Source organism: Paramormyrops kingsleyae, chromosome 15 (assembly GCF_048594095.1).
Source record: "Paramormyrops kingsleyae isolate MSU_618 chromosome 15, PKINGS_0.4, whole genome shotgun sequence".
In the NCBI taxonomy this organism is placed as follows: Eukaryota; Metazoa; Chordata; class Actinopteri; order Osteoglossiformes; family Mormyridae; genus Paramormyrops; species Paramormyrops kingsleyae.
Window position 1 is genome coordinate 16,517,236 of NC_132811.1, and position 23,031 is coordinate 16,540,266.

Genomic DNA, 23,031 nt, shown 5'->3' on the forward strand with positions numbered 1-23,031 from the left:
ATAAACAGGAGAGGAGAGGAGAGGTAGACAGGAAATAGGAGAGGAGAGGGGACAAGGGATTAAAGAGGAGAAGAGAGGAGAGGAAAGGAGAGGAGGACAGGAAATAGGAGAGGATGCTGAAGGGAGGAATGCACCGGTGTTTCAGGTGCCTGAGATGCTTACTGATGCAAGATCTTGACTGCAGGGAGGAGAAGCCGAGCACAGACACATTGAAGACGCCATTAAGGAGCAACGAGGCAGACGCCGGGAATGAATCATGGGTAATTACTGAATAATTACCGAAAACAGCCACGCTTTTGAATTGGATTAGAACACAGATGGGAAGATATTATTAATTTTTATAGAAGCAAAGAGTGTTGATGTTTACAAGTATGGTACAGCCCCATGTACTAAGAGGGAAATAAAAGATACAAGAAGATGTAGTATCTCTTACACAAACACACTAGACTGAAGAGTTTTAAATAAAGCAATAAAATCAAGCAAGACGTTTTATTTACAATTTAATTAAATACAGAGCACTCTTAAATAATAATTCCATATAGCTCCTAAGCTTCTGAATTCAAAGGTCGTTTTATCAATAACAGCACCCCCTTCTGGCCATCACTGAAATATCTAGAAGTTATTGACTGACAACATGCACTGTTTATTTGTCATTGAGATATTTCACATGACACAAAGACCAAAGATCGTCACAAAAAACAGCAATAGACGTAATCAGCCATTCCATCCAGGGAGAGAAGCCGGGGTGACCGGATCTACCTCGGAGAGGGCCTTGGAATGGCCTGCTCCTACTCAACCCATCCACGACCCCCCACCAGCCGTCCATCTACCCGTCACGGACCCAATAAATATGACCTACTCCGCAAATTATAAGATCCAAAAAAGCACCATAATCATATGAGCTGAACTCTGAAATACTAAGAAACAAATAAAGAGAATGAAAGAATTGATATTTATTTTGTAATATTTGCATTTTTGTTTTAACTATAAACACACCATTTTGTGAGGTTTACAATAAACACCAAAATTTAACTGATTAAACAACGAGGTAAGTCAACAATGTAATTACTACAACAAATCGACATTTGGGTTGCAGCCATGAAAGAAGTAGAACATGACAGACATTGGAGAGGCATGCAAACAGAGCCTGTTATTATACAGGACACTGTATATAGGCACTGATCCCGTGACACCGTCCAATCTATTCACTTCCACTTTCGGAACTTCCCACACAGGAAGCCTGACCTTACGCGGTTCAGAGGCCGGGCTACATCAGAGCGCTAAGCCAGTGTTTCCTAATCCAGTCCTCGGGGCCCCACAGACAGTCCACATAAATGTTCGGAGGGAGCAAAAACATGGACCGACTGCTGGTCCCCGAGGACCGGATTGGGAAACACTGCGCTAAGGGAATCACTTGCTTAGTCCTTGTCATTTAGTAGCTGTATTTCATTATAAGCCACAATGCCTGGGGGCCAGCAACAGGTGTTTAAGGGAGTAATAATCAAACAAAAGCCTCGCCGTGACAACCAACCCGGTGATCCGAAACAAACATGTGACTGAGAGCGACACACCCATTTATGTGTTAATTTATAGAGCAACCAACCTTTTAGGTTTAGTTTTAATCTTTTATAACAACATCCAATTTCAGCACTAAAATTCATTTAATATATTACCATACACCACTTTGCTCAAGTGCAACAAGGACTACCTCAAGAAAAAAAAAAACAAATTCAAAATTAACCCAGAAATCCATCTGTATTTCATGGTCGACTTACAGTCACTCACAGATACACGCAAAAATAACATCATCAGCACTAAGCTTTCCGTTAAAGTCATCAAACTAAACCAAGTATGTCCTACAAGCTAAATAAACAAGCGATGTTAACCTACTTCATAGTATTTTAATTTTTGAACCTTTAATGGGGCAGTTCTCCCCTAACTTAACTGGATCATAATTTCCAGTAAGAGACATTGTTGAATTTTTCAAAGGTATTTTTCTGGCGCTTTAATCACCGTTCACTCCCATTATATTACATAGAAGCTGACATTTCTACAGCCGATATCTCCAAAACTAAGCAACTCCCAGATGGACAGACAGCACTAAAGCCCCACTAAAACATATCTGCTTTTGTTTTGCCGTGCGCTGCCCCTTTAAAATGTTGACAGAGGGCTGAAGCCACGCGTTATTTTAGCTGCAAATGTCTTTGCTGTGATACAGATCCACTCTCAGACTTTAATTCAGCATATCCTCTCAACAAAGAACCTCCTGGCCCCTGTGAACATGGACTCACTTACGAATCTGACGGGTTACACTTCAACTGGGCTCTTGTGCTTCTTTTCATACATGCAAGAGACCTCTAGGGGGCAGTATTGACAAGCATGACACTGCTATGAGAAGCCTGCTGCTTCTTACGCACCTCCTAGCTGCATCGTACCTCCTGACAGAGTTCTGTCTCAGGTAAAAAGTGCCGACAGGCTGCATCTCAGTCTCGCCCAAGGGGCTTCTCCAAGGAATCCCTGCATTATCGTTCATTTAGCTTGCAGCATCACGTTCCTCAGTAAACGTTCTGTCAACCGTGACAGTTCCTTTTGACTAACATTCAAATATCTCAATCCAGTCGGCTTCTAAAGGATAAAGATTTTAGGGCTTTGCTCCGGTTCCCATTCTCAAGACCAGTACCAAGTTCATTTCAGTCATCGACTTATTGATGCTATAAATTCGGCGACACGTGGGAAATGCTCAAAGCACATTATGGGCTGATCTCTCTGGGATCTCTTCCACCAGTAGCCTGTACAGCCTGGGGATGAGGGTAAACTACAGTTTAGTGATGCATAAGAGGCCATGAATGAGTTTGCTACATTTTCATCCCACGTTTCTTATTTTATCCTTTTCCATCTCTGATGGATTCTAAATTAGCAATATTTTTTGGCTGGAACAAAATACCCTTTGGTTACGAACCAACCTAATTTATTTTGTGTAATAAATCTTCCTACGGATCCTCCAGGGATATAGGTGGGGTGGGGGGGGGGGGGGGGTCTGGAGGATTTCCCAGGCAACACAGGGCCCAAAGCTGCAGAATGAAACTCCAGTCCATCCAGGTATATAGACACACAGACTAACCACAGACTGCTGCAGGAAACCTGAAGATACTTGTTTCAACACAAGAAAAACACGCAAATTCACGACTCGGACGCAAAAAGCTGAAATTTGAACCCCCAACCCTGCAGGTGCAACCCAGTAGCGCCACCCACTGAGCCATCCGTGTACTACATTGGCTTTGTTCATAGCCATCACCTGCTGGACCAGACGCAGCCCCTTCTAACCTCACATCCTCGTTATCCAGACGCCACTAATCTATGCAAGCCACTGAAGTGCCAGCTATTCTCTCGAGTGTCCTCAAGTCCATTCAATGTCCTCGAGTCTGCTCAAGTGTCCTCAAGTCCGCTCAAGTGTCCTCAAGTCTGCTCAAGTGTCGCTCGTCTGCTATCGAGCCCATGCCTCCATCGCAGCATTCTAACCTGTAATCTCTCTCATTTGCCCACGCATCACAGAATTTGGAAGAGGATCTGTCGTGGGTTTAGTAATTTGCCTTTAACTAAATAGATAGGCAGGGCAGCAGTGTGGCAGGAAGAATTCTTGCACCTCCTTAAGTGGGATGTGATTCCCACCTGCTATATGTGTTCTTCCTCCTGCTCCACGGCTGTTTCGGGTGGGTGTGTTGCCCCTAAATTGCTGTGTGTGTTTTTCTGCCCTGCAAAGACCTGGCATCCCTTCCAAGATGTACCCAGAGCTTCCTGGGACAGGATCCAGGCTCATCAGGACGCTGCACTGGGGGGTGGATGGGTTTTTTAAAAAAAAAAAAAAAACCTCTGGAATCTTCACAAGGACATTTATCCCCCAAGAAAGTTTACAGGTACTCGACAGATTTATAAACATTGAAAGCCATTGCCATTATTGGCTTTGGTAAATTAACCCAGCTTAAATACTTTACAAGAACAGGAAACCATTTCTTTGGCGCCCAATCATTTGTTAGCACTTAGCACAAGAGGACCTTCCGCACTCTACTACTAGAGTCGTTTCCCACACAAACTGTCCTGTACACAGGAGTGGGGTCCACGTTCCATCTTACAGTCTTAATACACAAAGGCGAAGACGGGAAGGCACTCACGCCTCGGGGTCCACGGGTGTGATGTCGATGCGGGGCGGCACGATGAAGGGCAGGGTAGTGGGCCGGACGACTGTGTCCTCATCGGGGGAGCGGGGTCTCTCCGCCTGCCTCCAGGACAGCGGGGGCAGCTGCAGGGTCCCCGAGTAGCGCCGCCGCCCCCTACGGAGGTCCACCCCCAGCGTGCAGGCGGGCGAGGCGGACAACTCACTGCAGTCCGGGGCATCCCTGCCGTCCTGCAGGGGGCGAACAGGAGCAGATTGTGGCGAGCCGACAAAAACTGATGCATGCTTGCTGTGTTTCCGTGTCGAATTTGCTTTTTCACAGATTTAACTCTTCACTGATGACCAAGGGTCAGAGCCAGGAAGATGAGTTACTTATGATACAAGAAATGCAAAATACATTTTTAATATATTTATTACATGTTATATTTGTCTTTTGCCCTGCGATGGGTTGGTGGGCTGCTGCTTTCATGTGCCCGCAGATTTCTGGATAGGTTTTAAAGTCCTGCGACCCTGCATAGGACTAGTGGCTATAAAAATGGATGGATGGATATTTGAAAACACTTGAATAAGCAGGACTTGCCCAAAAACGGCGGTTAATGGGTAACAGGTTAGGGATGACCTCCAAGTAACCAGGTTAGACACGCAATTGTGATACACAAACTCTCCCACTAGAGGGCGACCTAAGCTTTCCCTTGCACCACAAATGGGGGTGGGTGGGGGGGTGGTTGCAGCTGGCAAGATCCAATGGTGACACAGAGGGACGCTTTGTACTTTACAGAAGAATGAGGGAACAGCTGGTATAAAACAAAAACGCGTGCTCACCTCAGCAGATGCACGTTCCACGCGTGTCCATTGTGAATGGCGATGAGGGGGGAGGATTTATTCTGAAAGTTTTTTATGCTGTGCAGTGTAGCGTGTGCAGTGAATCACTCCACTGTATCATCAGCCATCATCTGCTTCCTCCCAACACACACACACACACGCACACACACACACACTTTATAATTGGTGACTTTGTGCTATCAGGGCTTGAGCTTATCAGGGTCTGAATGAAGCGGGCAGACTGGTTTAGGGTTCATCTCGAACCTTTAGTGGTCGAGCATCTTGCGTGCGTAACGGCTCATCACTGGCACAGTGTGAATGCAGGGAACTGCCTGTCCGGTCATCTGCACATGTGGATGCCCAAGAAAAAGGGGAATATGACATGTGACTTTCGCATGCTTTCTCTTGGTCTTAATGAAGCAGCACCCCAGGTCAGAGAGAGGAGATGCCCTGTCACCGAGCGTGTGACACTTATCGGTTGTGGTACGTTCACTGACTACAGGAACAGACTGTCGGGGGTTGATGGCCCGGTCAGGTGTTCCCTGCCCCACCCTTGTTTGGGTCAGAGAGCAGCCTGGTGGAAAACACAGCACTGCACCTGCGATTTCCCCAGCTGGAGACCGAGATCCCAGGACCTCAGTGGCCAGAGATAAACAGACCCTCCTTCTGAAGGGCAGGAGAGTGCTTGCTGACTGTGAAGTACCCCCCCCCCCCCATGAGAGGTGAGCATGCAGTGTGATGTGTGTGACCAGTGTGCTGGCACGAAATCAGGGGGGTGGGGGGATCACAAGTGGCTGTGTTAGACTTAGCTGGGAGCGGGGGGGTGTATGTGTGCTGGAGGCTTAGCAGGTAAATATCATGGTAAATCAGTAATCCTGGGGGGTCTCCCACAAAGCAGGATTTCCCAGTTAGCTGGATAAATGTGAAAGCTATCCAATAGGAGAAGAGGTAAGTGACATTCATACTACAAAATCCTTACATTTGGCTTAAGTTATCTGGCTAATGGCGAAATCCTGCTTTGCATATTATTCCCCTGAGCTGTTAACAGGAATATCATCACTGTCCAATGAAAATCATGTATCGCCACATTTTAATGATTGACTTTTTACTATAGATGGAAAATGCTCATTCTCCTGTCTGCTGAGAGCATTTCACATCTAATTCACCAATGAAAAGATGTTTTACAAAGTCATCTATTTAACTAGCATTTACGCTTGTGCTAGTTAACATTTGTATTCATGACGCTCGTTTGTATGGATTACTTTATATTGCTAATTTTAACAATTTAACCTTGACAGCTAGACAGCTAGCTACTGTAACATCATTGTTAATTGTCAATATGTAGCTAGATTCATTTGTATCTTGCTGACACTGTGTTACAACGCATTATGTAATAAATGACATACATCTTGGTTGTTTATTACATAATACATAGTATTACATTTTCATCATGAAAAAGTGCAACTCCAGTATTTTGTAATAACCACTGCAACAATAATTTATTACAAAATGCTGGGAAATGTATTACATATTACATTCAAGCCGTCTATTACGAAATGCAGCAGATTATTACAAAATGCGGACGCTATTACATAATGAAGTGAAAATTTCTAACATTTGATGGAGTTACTACATAATGTGGCATTATTACATAATGCGTTGTAACAGACTGACATATTTGCCTCGCTGTCGACAATCCATCCATTTAAAACATCTTAAAAAAAAACATTAAATGTTGTTTTAAGCCATCCACTGATGGCTGTGTAATGACAGCTTTCTACTGTGGTGCCCAGGGTGTCTCGTTGCATAGTTTTAGGTTTGCAAAGGAGTTTCTGAGAAAAAACGTTTTTCATTCCGCTGAAATAATGGATTTTTTCATTGGACAGTGATAGTATGGCAGGCAGCTGCTGTAGTACCTGATTAACAGGAATCCAGGGAGAGGCAGCAAGAGCAGGGAGAACACATGAGTGGGGAGAGGGAGAGCGGCTCCGTAGGTGCATGCTGGGAAAAAGGAGGGATACTAACTGAGCACGCTCTCACAGAACCAAAGGGGAGTGGGGCAGCCACAGGGAGGGGCCCATCAGCTGAGGCTCAAACACAGAGAGGCGGGGCCTCACACCAACGGCACAGAGAGGCGGGGCCTCACACCAACGGCACAGAGAGGCGGGGCCTCAAACCAGCGGCAGAGAGAGGCGGGGCCTCAAACCAACGGCACAGAGATGCGGGGCCTCAAACCAACGGCACAGAGATGCGGGGCCTCAAACCAACGGCACAGAGAGGCGGGGCCTCAAACCAACGGCACAGAGAGGCGGGGCCTCAAACCAACAGCACAGCAAGGAGGAAACACGCCGCTCCGATGGAAACGACGGCGGCTCTGAGTGTGACGTGATGTTAACACCTGGGAGCGGAGTGTGACTCATGTCTGTGTCAGAAGGTCACAAGTTCAAATCCTGGGGTCGGCAGAGTGATTTCACTCTTGGGCCCTTGAACAAGGCCTTTAATACCCGGTTGTTCCACATGGCCTCACTTTTGAGCACACCATGCTGCCCGCAGATGGCCACGTCATTGCCATATTTACATTTAGATGTAGATCTTTACATTTTGTTTATTTGTATATTTTTTATGCAAATAAGGCACCACCAAATTTGCAGGGCCAGAAGGCAAATGAAGTCGGGTGTCTCATAAATGGGCACATTGTGTTGTTTGGTTTGGAGGGCAGGGGCACGGAAAGTGAGAGGGGGAGGGATCAGCCTTTGTGGATGTGAGAGGAAAATAAGACAGAAAAGAATGATGTGAACTGAAGAATGATGTGAACTAATCAAGGATGTGAACTGAAGAAGGATGTGAACTAAAGAAGGATGTAAAGAACATGTGGACTGACTCGACATACCAGCCCCATCTCAGGGCATTTCTCATTACAAAGATTGCAAAGATCGCACTCCCAAGAATGAACTTGGGGCACAATGAATCATGGGAATGGTCTCGTTTGGTGAGCATACTGTACCAATGTAATGGTGAGCATTCCCATTCTCGTTTGGTGAGCATACCAATGTAATGGTGAGCATTCCCATTCTCTGTTGGTGAGCATACCAATGCATCCTTGATATTTGGACCGGGGTAAGAACAACATCCGGGAATTTTTACTGTCCTCTGTACTTCTGTTCTTAGTATTAGAACTGGTCCTGGGCAATGGAAGGTGACATAAAACAGGTACATGAGAATATAAGTATGGTCAAGTACGCATATTGAGAAACACCCCCGATCTCTTACTCAGCAGTGACAGCCCCGGAGCAGTCGCCCCCCCCCCCCCCGCGCCCAGTAACCAGCGCACTCATGTACCAACACGACTGGCATCAGCGAGGGGACCCGTACACCCCACGCGACGCCAACTTCCTGATGGACAAGCCCTCACCCAGAGCCAAAATGCACCAGTACAGCATCCACTCATCTCCAAAACAGAGACAGACAGTGCCACACTCACTGCACATTCACTGCACATACATGACCCATTCATCTATTTCCTGCACTATATTCTGTATGTCTGTCAGTTTACACTCTGCATACTTGTTTGCACTACAGTACATGTACTTGTGTGCAGAGATGTACTTGTTCAACTGTTCATTGAAGCAAAATATCTAAATCATCCAATCATATGTCAGTAGCACATTGTATAAAATCATGCAGATATAAACAACATAAAAGCATTCATCCATTCTGCCTTGTGTCAACAATTCAGGTTGTATGACCACAGTGCACCCAGCTTCTAAAGGCTACATCCAGCAGAATAACACTCCACGTCGCAAAGCTCATATCATCTCAGTCTGCTTTCTGGAACATGACAGTGACTTCACTGTCCTCAAATGGCCTCCACAGTCACCAGATCTCAATCCAGCAGAGCTCCTTTGGGATGTGGTGGAACAGAAGGTTTGTACTGAAGGCACAGCCAACAAATCTGTAACAACTGCATGATGCCAACATGTTAACAAGGACCAAAGACTCTGAGGAATGTTTCAAGCACCTTGTCGAATTTATGCTACGAAGAATTAAGGCAGTTGTGAAGGTGAATGGGGGTCCAGCCTGGTACCAGATGAAGTGGGGATGCAGTTTGTGTCTGTGCCACTGTATGCAAAAGAACATCCAGTTGGGATGGGTACAGCATATAAAGTAAATGTCTCATTTTCCTATCTTATCTCATGCTGGCTTGCTTTTTGACATCATAAACGAGAGTCCTTCATTCACATCCCCCTATTCCTGACGTGACGGATGATAAGTTAAACCGGCACCGCAAGTGGCTACAGCAGACGAGGCCCTCTGAAAAAAACTCCCAGCACCTGTACCAGCTATTCGGTGTTCCTGATTGGCTGGGAGCTGGGAGGGAGCAAAAACGTGGACTGGCTGGGGTTCGCTGAGGACTGGGTTGAGAAACACTGGTCCAAAGAGACTCAACTCAACCAGTCAGCTGGAGAAAGCGGAGACACTGGATAAAGCCTGGAGGACACAGCAGACAGGAAACCTGATGTGGATCCAAAGGAACTTACTGGAAGACTCACAATCTGATGTTTATAAAGTGATGATTCTGTTCTCTGATCCCTATATTGTGTAACTGGCGAATTCAAGCTTGTGCTCAGCCGTATACAAATGCCTGTATTGAACATAATAGTGAAAAACGAGAAGCGGTTCATGATGATACTTTTTGACAAGGAAACAATGTCTCTTTTTCCCCATGCACAGATACTCTTCTGTGCGTTCGGTAATATCGACACAGATCCCTAAAACCTCTCTCCAGTCTCAGGTATCATCTGCACTGCGGACGACAGGAAGGGCCTCGTGTAAAAACCACCGGGGCAAAATCTACCTGTTTTAAATGAAAACCCTTTTCTCAAAATCACTTGACAACTCCGATAACGTCCATAAAACCCCATCTTGAGATTTTGGTCGACATAATAAATTAGAATTCTTGGCTTCTATCTCAGTTCCCCATGCCATATAATGAAAGCATTAGACTTCTGGATGCACGGCAGATAAAAGAAAGTAACTGCTGACTTATTTAGGGAGGCTACAGATGGGAATCGATATCTTCTGGAGGAGCGACGCCCAACACTCAAAAGAACTCTCAGATAAAACAGATTATAATGGCAGTAAAAAAAGAGAGGGAAAAAACAGATATCAAAGACACAGGAGCTAATTCTAAGGATTCACACAACACTGCTCTCATTTAACAGAATCACATTACATGCCACAAAGTTCAGGATTTCTTAAAATGTTGAATAAACCTTCTACATCTTTTACCTGATTATTTTGGAATCAACACCTCTTGTCAGCATGCTCTTGCATAAGTAAAGAATTGCATTATGGGCAATAACAGCAGTATAATAGTGAGTTGACACCACAGATGAGTCAACACTGTCCCAAAGCGACAAACTGTCACGTGTTCTCATGTGACATGTGTCCCCATGTCCCAAGGGCCTGTTTCAAGTAGGTGTTAACGCCCAAATCTAGAATTTTCACCACAGCTGTTTGACAAAAGGGCCGCAAATGCCAGATGGGACCATCTGAACAATGGAGTGTGTAATGTTCAATGAACGTCGACACCAAGAGCATCCAGGAAGGCCTGTAGAGGAGAACATGAGTAACTCTCCAGAGGGGAATTAAAATCTCCTCATTGTCACTTTTTTTCCCTGCATGATTTGCTTTTTTCACATGGTGTTAAAAATGTGCGCTAATTAACCACCTGGGTAAACGGCATCTACGTGTGACTGTGCACTCCAGTACCCAAGCTTTTTGAAATGGATCTTGTGACCAAAATGTTATTTTACATATATAAACCCCAAAAAAAGGACCTTGGTACTTTTTCATTTGAGGAAAAGAGTAGAGTCTCATAGGAAAACAGGCGCTGGTTACGGAAGGCTGACAGCAAGCAGCTGTCCCATAATTCCTTTGGACGGGGTCCTAAACGCTATTAGGCTTAGCCAGCAGGCCCCCGACACAGGCTGCATGTAGCAGGGACTCGGCATGGGTGGTGATTAAGAGCTACATCTTAATGAACCAGCTGGGTGTGTCAACATCAGGACGACTGCGGTGAAGGCAACAGGTCCAACGTAACGAAGTATAGAAGTAAGCATGTATTTGTTCTGCTTGCTATGACCCAGTCTAAGGTAGGGTATGGATGAAGGGGCGAGAAGGAGAAGCGAAAACATCAGAGGTCGTTACAATCCTTCATGAGGATGGTGTTTAACAGTGTTTCACCCAGCCAATTGAGTCACATTCCCAGCGTATTCAACTGGTTGGGTGAACGAAAATCTGGGTCTGGATTTGTACTTTCTGGACCTGAACTTTCCACCTCAGATTTTAAGCAGCACGCATGTTTTTGAGGAAGCAGAGTCAGTTAGTTCCTTGAGCAGTTAGGGGTTGAGGGTCTTGCTGAAGGGCCCAATAGTCACATCACTCTGCCGACCCTGGGATTTAACCCCACGACCTTCTAATCACAGCCAGTGTCCTAACCGGCTGTGCCACACACTGTCAACATATACGAGTCGATCCCCTTACACACTCTCACTGTACAGCTGACATGTAAATACTGGCTTATTTACTCATTTGACACTTTGCACTGCGTCACTTTGTACTACCTCCACACTATTTATGGACATTTATGATTATTGTTTAATGGATTGTCTCTTCATACATATGTAGGATCACACATGCACATATCACAGGGCCTAAATTCCAGACAAGGCCGAGCCTGGTACTAGAGGCACCAAAGGGGGGTTACACACATAAACACACACACACACACACACACACAGATAACAAGGGAGGCCAGCACTCCGACTTTTATTGCCCAAAGATTTAGGGACCTACAGACAGCAGAGTGGACCTCAAGGATAGGGGTCCCTCGACTTGGCACACAATCCCCTCCCCAGACATCCTGCCTTGCATACCACTCACCCAACAGACCAACACCCTAAAGAAAGTTTCTTTTAAGTTTGGCTTTTGTATACCCTGTATATTGATTTACTCATGACTACTAGTTTAATTATACAGATGGGCTATGTTTGGATGTGTCCTTAGATAATCTTAGTGTTTTGTGTGCCACCCTTATAACCATGTTCACGGAGTATCACCTATTTTACCCCTTTGCACTTGAACACTTATATAAAGTTGAATAAATAAATAGGTATAGCTACCATTGTATATATGTTCTCATGGTTATACCAGAAGAATCTGGAAATTAGTGTAACCAGTGTGTCCTAACTTTTAGAGAGTCTTCTTTCTATGTTTAACAACCCCCCCCCCCCTTTTCTTCCTCCACATTCCTTGGTGGTCCTTATCTGATCTTGGTACCTTAGCAAGCTTTCTTTGTTCTACCATGCTATATTAAAAGGAACGGAATTAAGGTGTACATTATCGATTTTGGAGAAGATCAATTAGAATAAGCCACACCAACCAAGATATGTTGTGTCCAGATGTGCAACTTATATTGATATTACCACAAACTAACGGCCACGCCTATCTATGGATAAGATGTGCTGTTTGTAATATGAATATTTGATGTAATATCCGCACAAAGTGTAACATCTGTTGAGGTGCAACCCAAAGCACCTGTGTCATATACTGAGGTGAATCAGTCACAATACATAAAATAATTAATAGTTTAATCAATTAATACAGATGGTATGAGGTGTGAACCTGTGAAGCTGGTATGGCATGTTTGGTGTCAAACTGATTGATAATCACCCCTGGTTCCAAATCTGGCCAGGAAGTACCATGAAAGTGGATGTATCAAAAGTTATAACAGCTTAATGAAAATCATCAGTAAAGGGAGAATCAGTCGGGTCATAAATCCCAAAAGGTCTGATACAGACCCTCTTCCTGAAAGCCCGCCAAATGGATGGCCAGCCATTGGGCCAGGAATCGAATTCCTGGTCATCCCTATTCATGAACTTTAGACCATAAAAATCTAGCACCTCAGAACAAAGGTGCACAGAGAATAACCATCAGCCCGAAGGAGAACATCAGCCCGGGAGGAGAGAAGCCCACAAGAAGCCCTCCGGTGAAGGCCCAGCTGAACAGAGAACAGCACCCAAGACAAAGCTTCACCAGGAGAGAGAATCCAAAGGTGCTCCACTCCACTGCTCCAAACGCTGCGCCTTCCTGAGTGGCATCAGCTCAGCAGCTCTGCCATCAACTGCCAAGAACCCCCCCCCCCCACTCTTCAACCAAGTAAACAAACTTCCTCTTATTCTAACAACTTAAGCTGTTCTGTTAACCTGCTATAAGACTTTAGGGTCGTGTTTCCACAAACTGTGCTTGCTTAGCAGAACAGTATTTCCCTTTTAAGGTTACTCATTTAAATCCGGTCATTGCATTTTCATAATTACATTGTTTGTTTTTATTCCGTTATTTCGTGTTTGTTGTTTGTGTTAGGTGTAATGTCTGTCTTATGTTAGTTGTAGTGTTAGCTAGGAATAAATGCATGTCTTTTACACAACTTCAGCCTCCGTCATTGAGTACTCACACTAAGTTCCTGCCTCTGTGCGATCTTGCTACACGCTCTGAAACCTCAAACTCGCCTGAAACATCGTGAGACTCTCTCTCATCGGCCGTGAGGGGAGCTTCGCTACCAATCGTTTACATTACCTGGTGATGCAGCTCGCTGGACGAGCCGTCTAACCCAGGTTACTAAGTGATACTGGTAATTAGTGAATCCCATTTAAGTCTCACATTAACAGACTCACGGGGATACTGCAATCGAGTTTGGAGGAGCCGACCATTCGGCATAACAATTGGTTAATAATCAGCATTAAATAATAATTAATTAAACTTTAATTAATTCAAACATATTGGTGGAGATATTAAAATTTACCTGAGCTAATAATTCCTACACATATGACCCCTGTTTCACAGTGTTGAAATTAAGCAACCAAGCATTTCATTACACATTGTACTGAGTATAACTGTGTATGTGACAAACCGTCGAATGATTGATTGATCGAGTGATTGATTAATTGATTGGTGGATGTACACCAGAAGCCCTGAAAATCCTAAATTTTTCAGGCAGAATGCCGTAGTACTACAGTAGAACACGAGAGGCTGGTGTCTGTGTATATCCATTGCCCAGCTCTGTCCGCACATCTCACCCTTGTGATTTATCATGCTGAATGGTCCTTTCAAGCCTAATCATTTTTGGTCCATGGTCCTAGGAGGATTCTCTCATGCCACTTTCACCCCGGGCTACGTCAAGCTCCAGATTCTCCCAGATTAGCCAATCAAACGCAGCCTGGCTCGAGGCGGGCTGGGATTTCATACTTATAACGTATTGATTACCTGTCCGCCCGCAGTCAGGCTGAAGAGGAGGAGAGAGCACAGATGCTGATATTTGGTTTTCAGCGGGAAGGGGCTGAAGCTGTTGTTTTTTGGTAAGATGTATAATATTATTTGTGTGACTGTTACCCAATAGCATTCCATTGTGAAGCTCTGCTTGTCTGAAAAAAAAACCAAAATAGTAGTTTAATAAATGCAGACCTTACTAAGATGTAGGGTTCTTTTTGGACGCACAGCCTGTGATAGTTAATACATTACCAGTGTGTCAGTTTTAGGCCATATTTCTTTGACTTTGTTTCTTTGTTTATTTGTTTGACGAGTGCAAAAATTCAAGATTGAACATTAGAATGTTAGAATGTTAGAAACAGAGGACTTAAAAGAAGGAGATGGACCAGCTCTGTGACCACGGCAGTAGTGGTCCCTCTAGCCCTGCAATGAATCTAAAGCACCAGAGACTAAATCAAAATTTACTACCATCACTTACCACCGTAATGCATGAATACCCCCCAAATAACCACCCATAGCGACAGCGCTGAAACTGAGGCTGGGGTTGAAGCCACTGGGGATCTCTCGGAAAAAGCAGCTTCCTAACATCACGGTGCTTCCTGAAGGTACAACCCCCCACCCCCACCCGCGTAGCACCTGGCTGGATCCCAGCACGCCTTCCCGGCACTCAGAGCCAGCGCACTGGCAGTACGTACGCGGGAGGGAAAAAACACACTGGGAACGCAATAATGGTGGGGGGGGGGGGGTATTCCTCGAGGGCGGTGTACAACCTTTCCGAGAAACCACAGGGTTTGGGTTTTGCAGCAGCGGTGTGGCACCGGCACGTTTGAGGGATGGGGTTGCTATGGCGACCATCTATGGCCGCGCGCACTTCTGAAGTAGAATGGCTCAAGTGGTCTGAAGATCGCAAACACAGAGCAACAGACTTCAGTTCCTCTGATTGCCTGCATTAGAATCCCCCCCCCCAATTTCTGTAATTATCTAAAATTTAATGTCAAAGAATACACTCCCCCCTCCCCCCGTGTAAATACATTGGAAACAATAAAGGGGATTAAAACAGCGATTAAAAATGAGGATAAAAACAGAGAGTAGAGGGAGGGGGGGAATGATTAGGTGGGTGTAATGGACGATGGGAGGGATACGTGTGAAATGTGCTTTGTGGGTCCACGTGCCCCCCTCCCCACCTGAGCTGAATCTGTAACAAACCCCCCACCCCCCATCGTGATGCCTGAATGGGGCTGCATTTAATCAGGGCTCCCTCCCGCTGGCCGTCTCGTGCCACTGCACCCACTTACTCTCAATATCCCCCCCCCCATCACATAAACAGCCCCTGTAATCCTGCAAAAAGCTGCCCACTGCCCACTGCCCACTGCCCACTGCCTGTACACCCAAAAACAGGGAATCATGTGGCTGCAACTGAATACTTGCAGCGGATGTGAAAGGCCTGCACACCCTGATGGAAAAACAGACACTCCCTGTCGGTCACTGTGCCACCAAAATTTAAGAAAAAAGAAAAACGATCATCAGCAGAACAATTAACAAATTTCTGGTTTTACGTCACAAAAACCTACAATTTCAATAAAGGTGTCTAGACGTTTCATATTCACTGTAAACAAACTCACATCACCACAGTCTTTGTAAAGACTTTCCCTTATTTAAATGCAGTTAATTAATATCTAATTAACATCTAATGCCATGCAAACACAACTCTGGGAGAGATGAAAATTGGCCAACAAGCGGTTACGCCACTCTCAGAACATCAAAGCCTCTGCACTTCAGCTGAGCTAATTCCAGAGCTGGGTTTGAAGAAGCATCCGAACTCTACGCTGAAGGAGACCGCGGAGGAGCTGGATCGAACATGTGCGAGGTCCTGCATGACCTGGGGTGAGATACGGTGGCCAGGAAGCACCAGGAGAAAAGAGAAGGTGGTCACGACCTTCTGAGGCACTAATGGTCTGAGAGCAGGAGGACAGAAGATCCATGAAGATGCATGAGAGATAAAGTAAGGAGGGGGATGGGATGGGAGGGAGCCTCAGTGCTCAGGAGAGCAGAGACCAGCTGAGAGATGGAAGCAGCTGGGAGAGTGGAGAAGAAGCCCCAAGCCTTGATAAAGAGGTGACCAGCAAGGCCACCTCAGGTCCATTGCGTGTAGCTCAGTGAGTTAGGATGCAATAGTGGTGACAGGAAGGTCACTAGTTCAAACCCCACCAGTAAGCAGTGTGATTGGGCCCCTTTAGCAAGGTCCTTAAATCCTAATTGCTTCAGGGACTTTCTGAACCGCATGTTGATTTGCACAAAAAATTTCTAGTTAAGAAAATTTTTAAGTTATAAAACTGAGCCATTGTCAGAAGGAACTGCACATCCTCTGCTCTGGCCCTCAGGTACCCCGGTCCAAATCATCAGTGACCTCACTGTGCCAGTTAGACACAGTTTAGTCCATCGCTTTCTCAAAGACGTACTTAGCTTTTGTCTGTTAAATGGGGTAACTGTAAATTTCTTCAGCTCCCACTGTCAGAGGCGATCGGCTTGGAGCCTCACTATACTGAGCGACTCGGTGCCGTATGGAACGCGGCTCGTCTGGAAGGAGTCGGCACTCACGGAGCTGGGAGTCACCATCAGCACGCTCCTGCTCTTCTGCATCTTCCGTTCGGCCACCCCTGGCTCCTTGCTGGCTCGGCCGGCACCGCTGTGGGGGAGGGAGGTACAGATGCCATGAGAACATAAACATATACAAAGTCGGGGAAGTCAGATATAATTTTGTGGGGCATGGCCGCGCTGGAATTGGTTGTGAGGAAAGGTATGCGAGCCCAGCACCTGTTAGACCTCCAAAATGACCCGCGAGAGGAATGACTTGTTTGGAAACCTATTCTGAACGCTGCCACGTGTGCTACCTCTATCCCAGGGTCCTAACACCAAAACCCTGAGCGCTGGGTTGGTGTTCAGACGCATTCGCTGCAGAAAACAGCACCTGTGCTTCTGCTCAGTGTCACACTTATGTCCCCTTTGGTGTCACTGGAAATACTGGAAATGGTCCTTTTTAAAATCACTGCGTCTGTCATCACTGGAATACTGGAAATGGTCCTTTTTAAAATCACTGCATCTGTCATCATCACAGACAGCTAACGCTTCTGAAAATATCTTATTTTTCCTTTTTTTTTTTACTGCCTCCCCGCTTGATAATCGTCACAGTAATCTTCCTACGTCACGTCAGACATCTCTGTTCAAAAACATGATATGATGGGGATTAGAGGTCCATTGCAGCCCCAGCCAGAAGTAAACAGTGATGGTATGACCTGTGAAAGCAGCGGCCTCATGCACCACTCCAAGCCCAAATCTGGAGCTGGTCTCTCATCTCACATTACCGTGACAGAAACCAGGTTAGTCCCAGTATGTGTCTTACAGCAATAATACAGCAATAATTTCCACATAGTTCCATGGTCCTTCTCTCAACCAATTGTCAAGTTCCTCACATGGTGTCTGTCTGCGATTCTTCACACTCGAGAGCGTTTAATTGCCCAATACATGAAGAAAAAGTGCAAAATAAAAGAAAACTGAAAGTCTTCTTTGAAAAAGAAGAAAAACTGAAAAACTTATTTCAGTTACTTTATTTTTATCTAATGCTTTCCCCCTTTGTACTATCCATTAATCTATAAAAGTAGGATCAAAGCAACCACCTACCCAACGCAGGGGCACGGGTAGCCTGGAAGCTATCCCAGAAGGCACTGGGGCATCAGTCAATCACGGAACGCAATAATGGAAACGCAGAGAGTAAATTAGCGAAACTACGTCTCTCTGAACTGTAGGAGAGTATCAAGGGGGAATCCGCACAAACATAGAGAAAATAAGCAACTTCCCACAGAGAAACGGAACAAACCTTAAAACCCCAATCCTGGGGGCGGCAGACCACAGAAGTACCCAGTGAGCCACCGAAGAACTTCCCAGCCAAGCTTTAAGTGCTTCAGGCATCTCCAAAAGCAACGACCCAAAGCTACAACCTTTCAGAGACCTCCTTGATGACCACAACACTGCCACCACCTCCAGCATACATATAAACCAAGATATAAAACACATTAAACATCACAGCCACAAGGCAATATGTTCCAACCTCTAGCTGTGACAACACTTCACAGACAGCTAATAATCAAGACAACTGCACTTGACAAACGACCATACATGGGTTTACTATACGGCCTGTGGTAAATAACAGCCTGATAAATATTCAGTTCATAGATGTGTTTGCTGTGACGTTTAGCCTGGAGGGAAGCGTATCCAGCGAATCCTGACATCATCTCAGTCCATCCAATTCCATCAAGTGCTGAAGGAAAATGGTTTGAAAACTGCTTTTAATTACAGAGGTGAAGTTATACTTGTGAGATACTGGTCAGATGCCTGGAGATATCACACCACGAATAAACTGCAAATTTAATTTCTTTCCCAGCAAATTTCGGTTTGGCCGCGCAAAGAATTTGAAGTGTATGTCTTTACTTGTCTTTGAGGATTTTTTTCTCTCAAAAATGATCTGGTGGTTATTGACTAGCCAAACTCAAAACCGTAATTTAAACCAATCGATTCCAAATCAAGGTGTGCTATACACCTCACCTCACTGGTTGGGTGGGCTGATTCATAAACCTCCTGTGAAGCTACTGCAAGCATCGGAAAACAGCTGCTACCTAAACTAAAATTAAACTACCTAAAAAAACCACAAACAACCGACTAGACAATAGAACTCAGAAGCACTTCGGGTACATTTCTTGGGTTCCTTTCAAACATTTTCTGTCTCCAAATGGGCCAATTACCACAACAAATCACTTAATCACGCTGCCTTTCTCCATCTTCCAAAGGATGAAATTGCAGGCATATGGAAGATGCATCACGACATGCATCACGGTAACGCTTGGCTTTGGCGTACCATTAACGCTGGCTAACATTAGTGTCTTTCAGTGATTTCTTGAATTACACCTTTAAATTGTACAGAATGATTGGACTGACCAAAGAGATAATGGCACTTATTTCAAAGCACAGTATAAGAAGATCTGTGAATAACAGAGCCTTAATAAATCTAATATATATGTACTAAGCAAATCAATCAGCATCATCATCATCACCGCTGCCATCATGCCCAAATGGGATTACCCAAAATCTGAGTTACATAACAAACATAAGAATACTGGAGAGAGTAATCTTGATAAATGTCTGTCTTCATTTGTCTGCCGTGAACGAACAAAGGAGAAAAACAAGACAGCTCTTCATCTCAGGTGAAGACAAATAAAAATGTGTCACTTTACAGTTACTAATCCTCCAGCAATATTCGAGATTTTGCCTGCAAGGCAGAATAATTTACCGCTCTAATGTCCTCAGATGGAAGGTTTGTCCTGTAAAATGTCATATTTTAAGGATAAGGCACTCTTTAAACAGACTCAAACTGTGAATAACAGGATCAAAGAGGTCACTGATTGTTTGGACCAGGGTACCAGTAGTTCTGGGGGAAAAGTATAGTTTCCAAAATGTGTTTATTAGACACTTTTATCCAAATCAATGTACAATTGAGAAACCAAGGTCGAGTCAGTCCCTGGAGCGACTGGGGGTTACTCTGCCAACCCCGGGATTTGAACTGATGACCTTTCGCTCATGAGCATGGCATCCTAACCTGCGGGGCGACACACCACCCCTCACATACAGAGGTGGATAGTTCAGGTCCAGAAAGTAACAATCCAGACCAAGATTTTGTTTCAACCAACCCAGAGGCGTCAGAAGCATTTTGAATGAAATGTAAGGGGGACACGTCCCCCTCAGATTTAATGGCAGCGACGCCCATGAACCAACCGAATACTCTGTAATTGTGACTCTATATGCTCAACTGGTTGGTTGAAACAAAATCTTGGTCTGGATTTTTACTTTCTGGACCTGAACTATCCACCTCTGCCCATGTACGTGCAGATATGCATGCCGGTCTGGAAAGGAATGACCTCCTGAATGCCTCTCATTTAGTGTCTCCATGAAGAGCAGCTTCTCTGTTAGCCATTAGCCTGTTCCTCAATGCTAGCTCTAAATCACTGCTTATTAAAGAGTTATTGATTATACACATGCGCTCCCCATTTCAGATGGAGAACACGAAGCGTGTCGAAGGACAGGTGCTCAGGATCACTCTGCCGATGTGCCGCAATACCATCTGTTTCTTAACGTATCAGGAAAATGCGACATTTGCATTGCAAGCAAAAACAAGCTCGTACTAATAAAAAATACATGAGAAGACCCCCCTCTTCAAAAGGATAATTATTTCGCCTCTAAACAGACTCGTAAACATCAATTGTATTCATCACCCGACTGTGAGCCTCAAGGACACGTGAGCGTTTTCCAGAAAGAAATGTACATATGCAACGCATCGATAGGTCCAGGCATCATCGATCTGCCCAAAGAGGCACCAGCCTTATACATCCTGGAGAGTCTAGGTCAGTGTTTCTCAATCCGGTTTTGGAGGCCCACAGACAATCCACGTTTTTGCTCCCTCCCAGCTCCCTACCAGAAAAACGTGGACTGTCTGTCTGGTAGAGAGTTGGGAGGGAGCAAAAACATGGACCGATTGTAGGTCCCCGAGGACTGGGCTGGAAAACACTGGTCTAGGCAATATAAATGTTTGATGCTTGCAAGAAAATAAAGAAATGAAGCATCGATTTTTTTCCCTTTTACACTGGCTGGAATAAGGAGGCTGAGTATCATTCCAACTGCCATAACTCTCAGCTTGGCCATTAGATCACGAAACCAACGTGCCGTCGGACGCTGAGCCAGACATCCAGCCTTGAGGCTGCGTGTCGAAATCGCTTCCCCTCGATTAAGGCACCTGGCAGACGTATGAGGTCCTTTTCCGTCACTGTCACATTGCGAAAGAACTCCTCTCTGCAAGGTTGTACGGTACGCGTCATGCAGCAGTCGTATACATTTCATACAGTGGATCACATATCAAATAAAAGTAGCTATAAAGAAGTCATCCGCTGCAGATATCGAGTTCTAACTGTACCATGTTACAGGATTAAACTTTAGCATCCAGTAGCATAGTGGTTCTAAACCCACTCCCTGCCCCCCCCCCCCAGTCAGTTCTTATCTTCATTTTATAGCACTACCTGCATGTCTGCGCCAGGTAGTCAAAGGCTTTGATAATTAGCTAACAAGTGTGTTTAAAAATCAGGTGTGTAGGAGGAGAAACAACAAAAATGCAAATTATTTGTGGGGCGGGGGGCTGGAAATAACTGCTGTAGCAGGAAGAACATGAAAATGCAGCTTTGCCCATGTACCCATTGTTCCATCCATCCATCTTCCCACCGCGTATCCAGCATAGTGTCGCGGGGGCGCGGATGGGGGGAGGGGGGTACGTAAGTCATTCACTATGCTTAGTCATTCGAGCTTCAACAAGAACAAAATAAGGCTAGGCTATGGAATCCACACATTTCAGTATTACTAGTTGCTCTAGATGGCCTTGGATCTAGCAAAACGTTTCACATGATGAAAAAAACTCAATAATCCCTTTAACAGACTGTAAAAGGGCAATAATCTCCCTTTCTTATAGTTATAAAATATCCGCAAGGTCTTCTTGTCAGCTTGGAACATTCAGTTCCTTAACTCCAACTTGCAACATTACATGTCTGGAGAGATGGACGCATTTTTGTCGGTATCAAGTAAATATCAAGCACTGTCCTAGCATTAAGTGCTAATATGCAAGTAATATATCAAAAATTCAATATTTCCAAAACATAGTGGTGAGATAACTCATTTAAACCCACTTCCCATTTCTGAAAGGTCCAAGCATGAAACCAGAAAGTACCTATGGTAAGTCTGTGGGAAAGTGCTTCAGTGTGAGAACCGGCATTGTGGCACATCACGGATCACACAGTGTGACACAGAGCTCCAGACTGCCTCTTTGGTAAGACGAACAAGGTGTTCTGAGTAACCCGGCTGGTAAAGCTGTTACTGAACTACCAGCTTCTTCTGAGAAGGAACATCTTCTGTGATCCCTCTAAAAATGAGGGGCTGTTCTGCTTTTCTGTGCCTCCATTCTTCCACTGGGCTGAGACATATTTTCTATAAACAAACACACACTTGTGGACTCCTGCAACCCTGATAAGAGCTAGTATTAGTATAACTTCTATACATCTTGTATCTCTCCCATACCCTTCAACAGACCGATCTTGTGTTAGGGACTGCCGTCATTTTCAGCTTAGCCATTCTGCTATGGGGTATACCGGTTACCGTAGGACTGAATCCTTAGCCATTCTGCTATGGGGTATACCGGTTACCGCAGGACTGAATCCTTAGCCATTCTGCTATGGGGTATACCGTTTACCGTAGGACTGAATCCTTAGCCATTCTGCTATGGGGTATACCGGTTACCGTAGGACTGAATCCTTAGCCATTCTGCTATGGGGTATACCGTTTACCGTAGGACTGAATCCTTAGCCATTCTGCTATGGGGTATACCGTTTACCGTAGGACTGAATCCTTAGCCATTCTGCTATGGGGTATACCGGTTACCGTAGGACTGAATCCTTAGCCATTCTGCTATGGGGTATACCGGTTACCGTAGGTCCTGAATCCTTAGCCATTCTGCTATGGGGTATACCGGTTACCGTAGGTCCTGAATCCTTAGCCATTCTGCTATGGGGTATACCGGTTACCGTAGGACTGAATCCTTAGCCATTCTGCTATGGGGTATACCGGTT

General features: G+C 45.0%; 1 protein-coding gene across 1 annotated transcript in view; it reads right to left on the minus strand.

Annotated features, from left to right (window-relative positions):
• The window catches only part of pde4ba (phosphodiesterase 4B, cAMP-specific a), a 99,879-nt gene that overhangs the window by 62,698 nt on the left and 14,150 nt on the right, over window positions 1–23,031 (minus strand). The window contains exons 3-4 of the mRNA XM_023794451.2: window positions 16,919–17,006; window positions 4,170–4,402 (exon numbers count right to left, since the gene is read on the minus strand). Of these exons, the coding sequence (XP_023650219.1) occupies window positions 4,170–4,402; window positions 16,919–16,960 (275 nt within the window). The 5' untranslated portion in view covers window positions 16,961–17,006. The remainder of the gene's footprint in view (window positions 1–4,169; window positions 4,403–16,918; window positions 17,007–23,031) is intronic.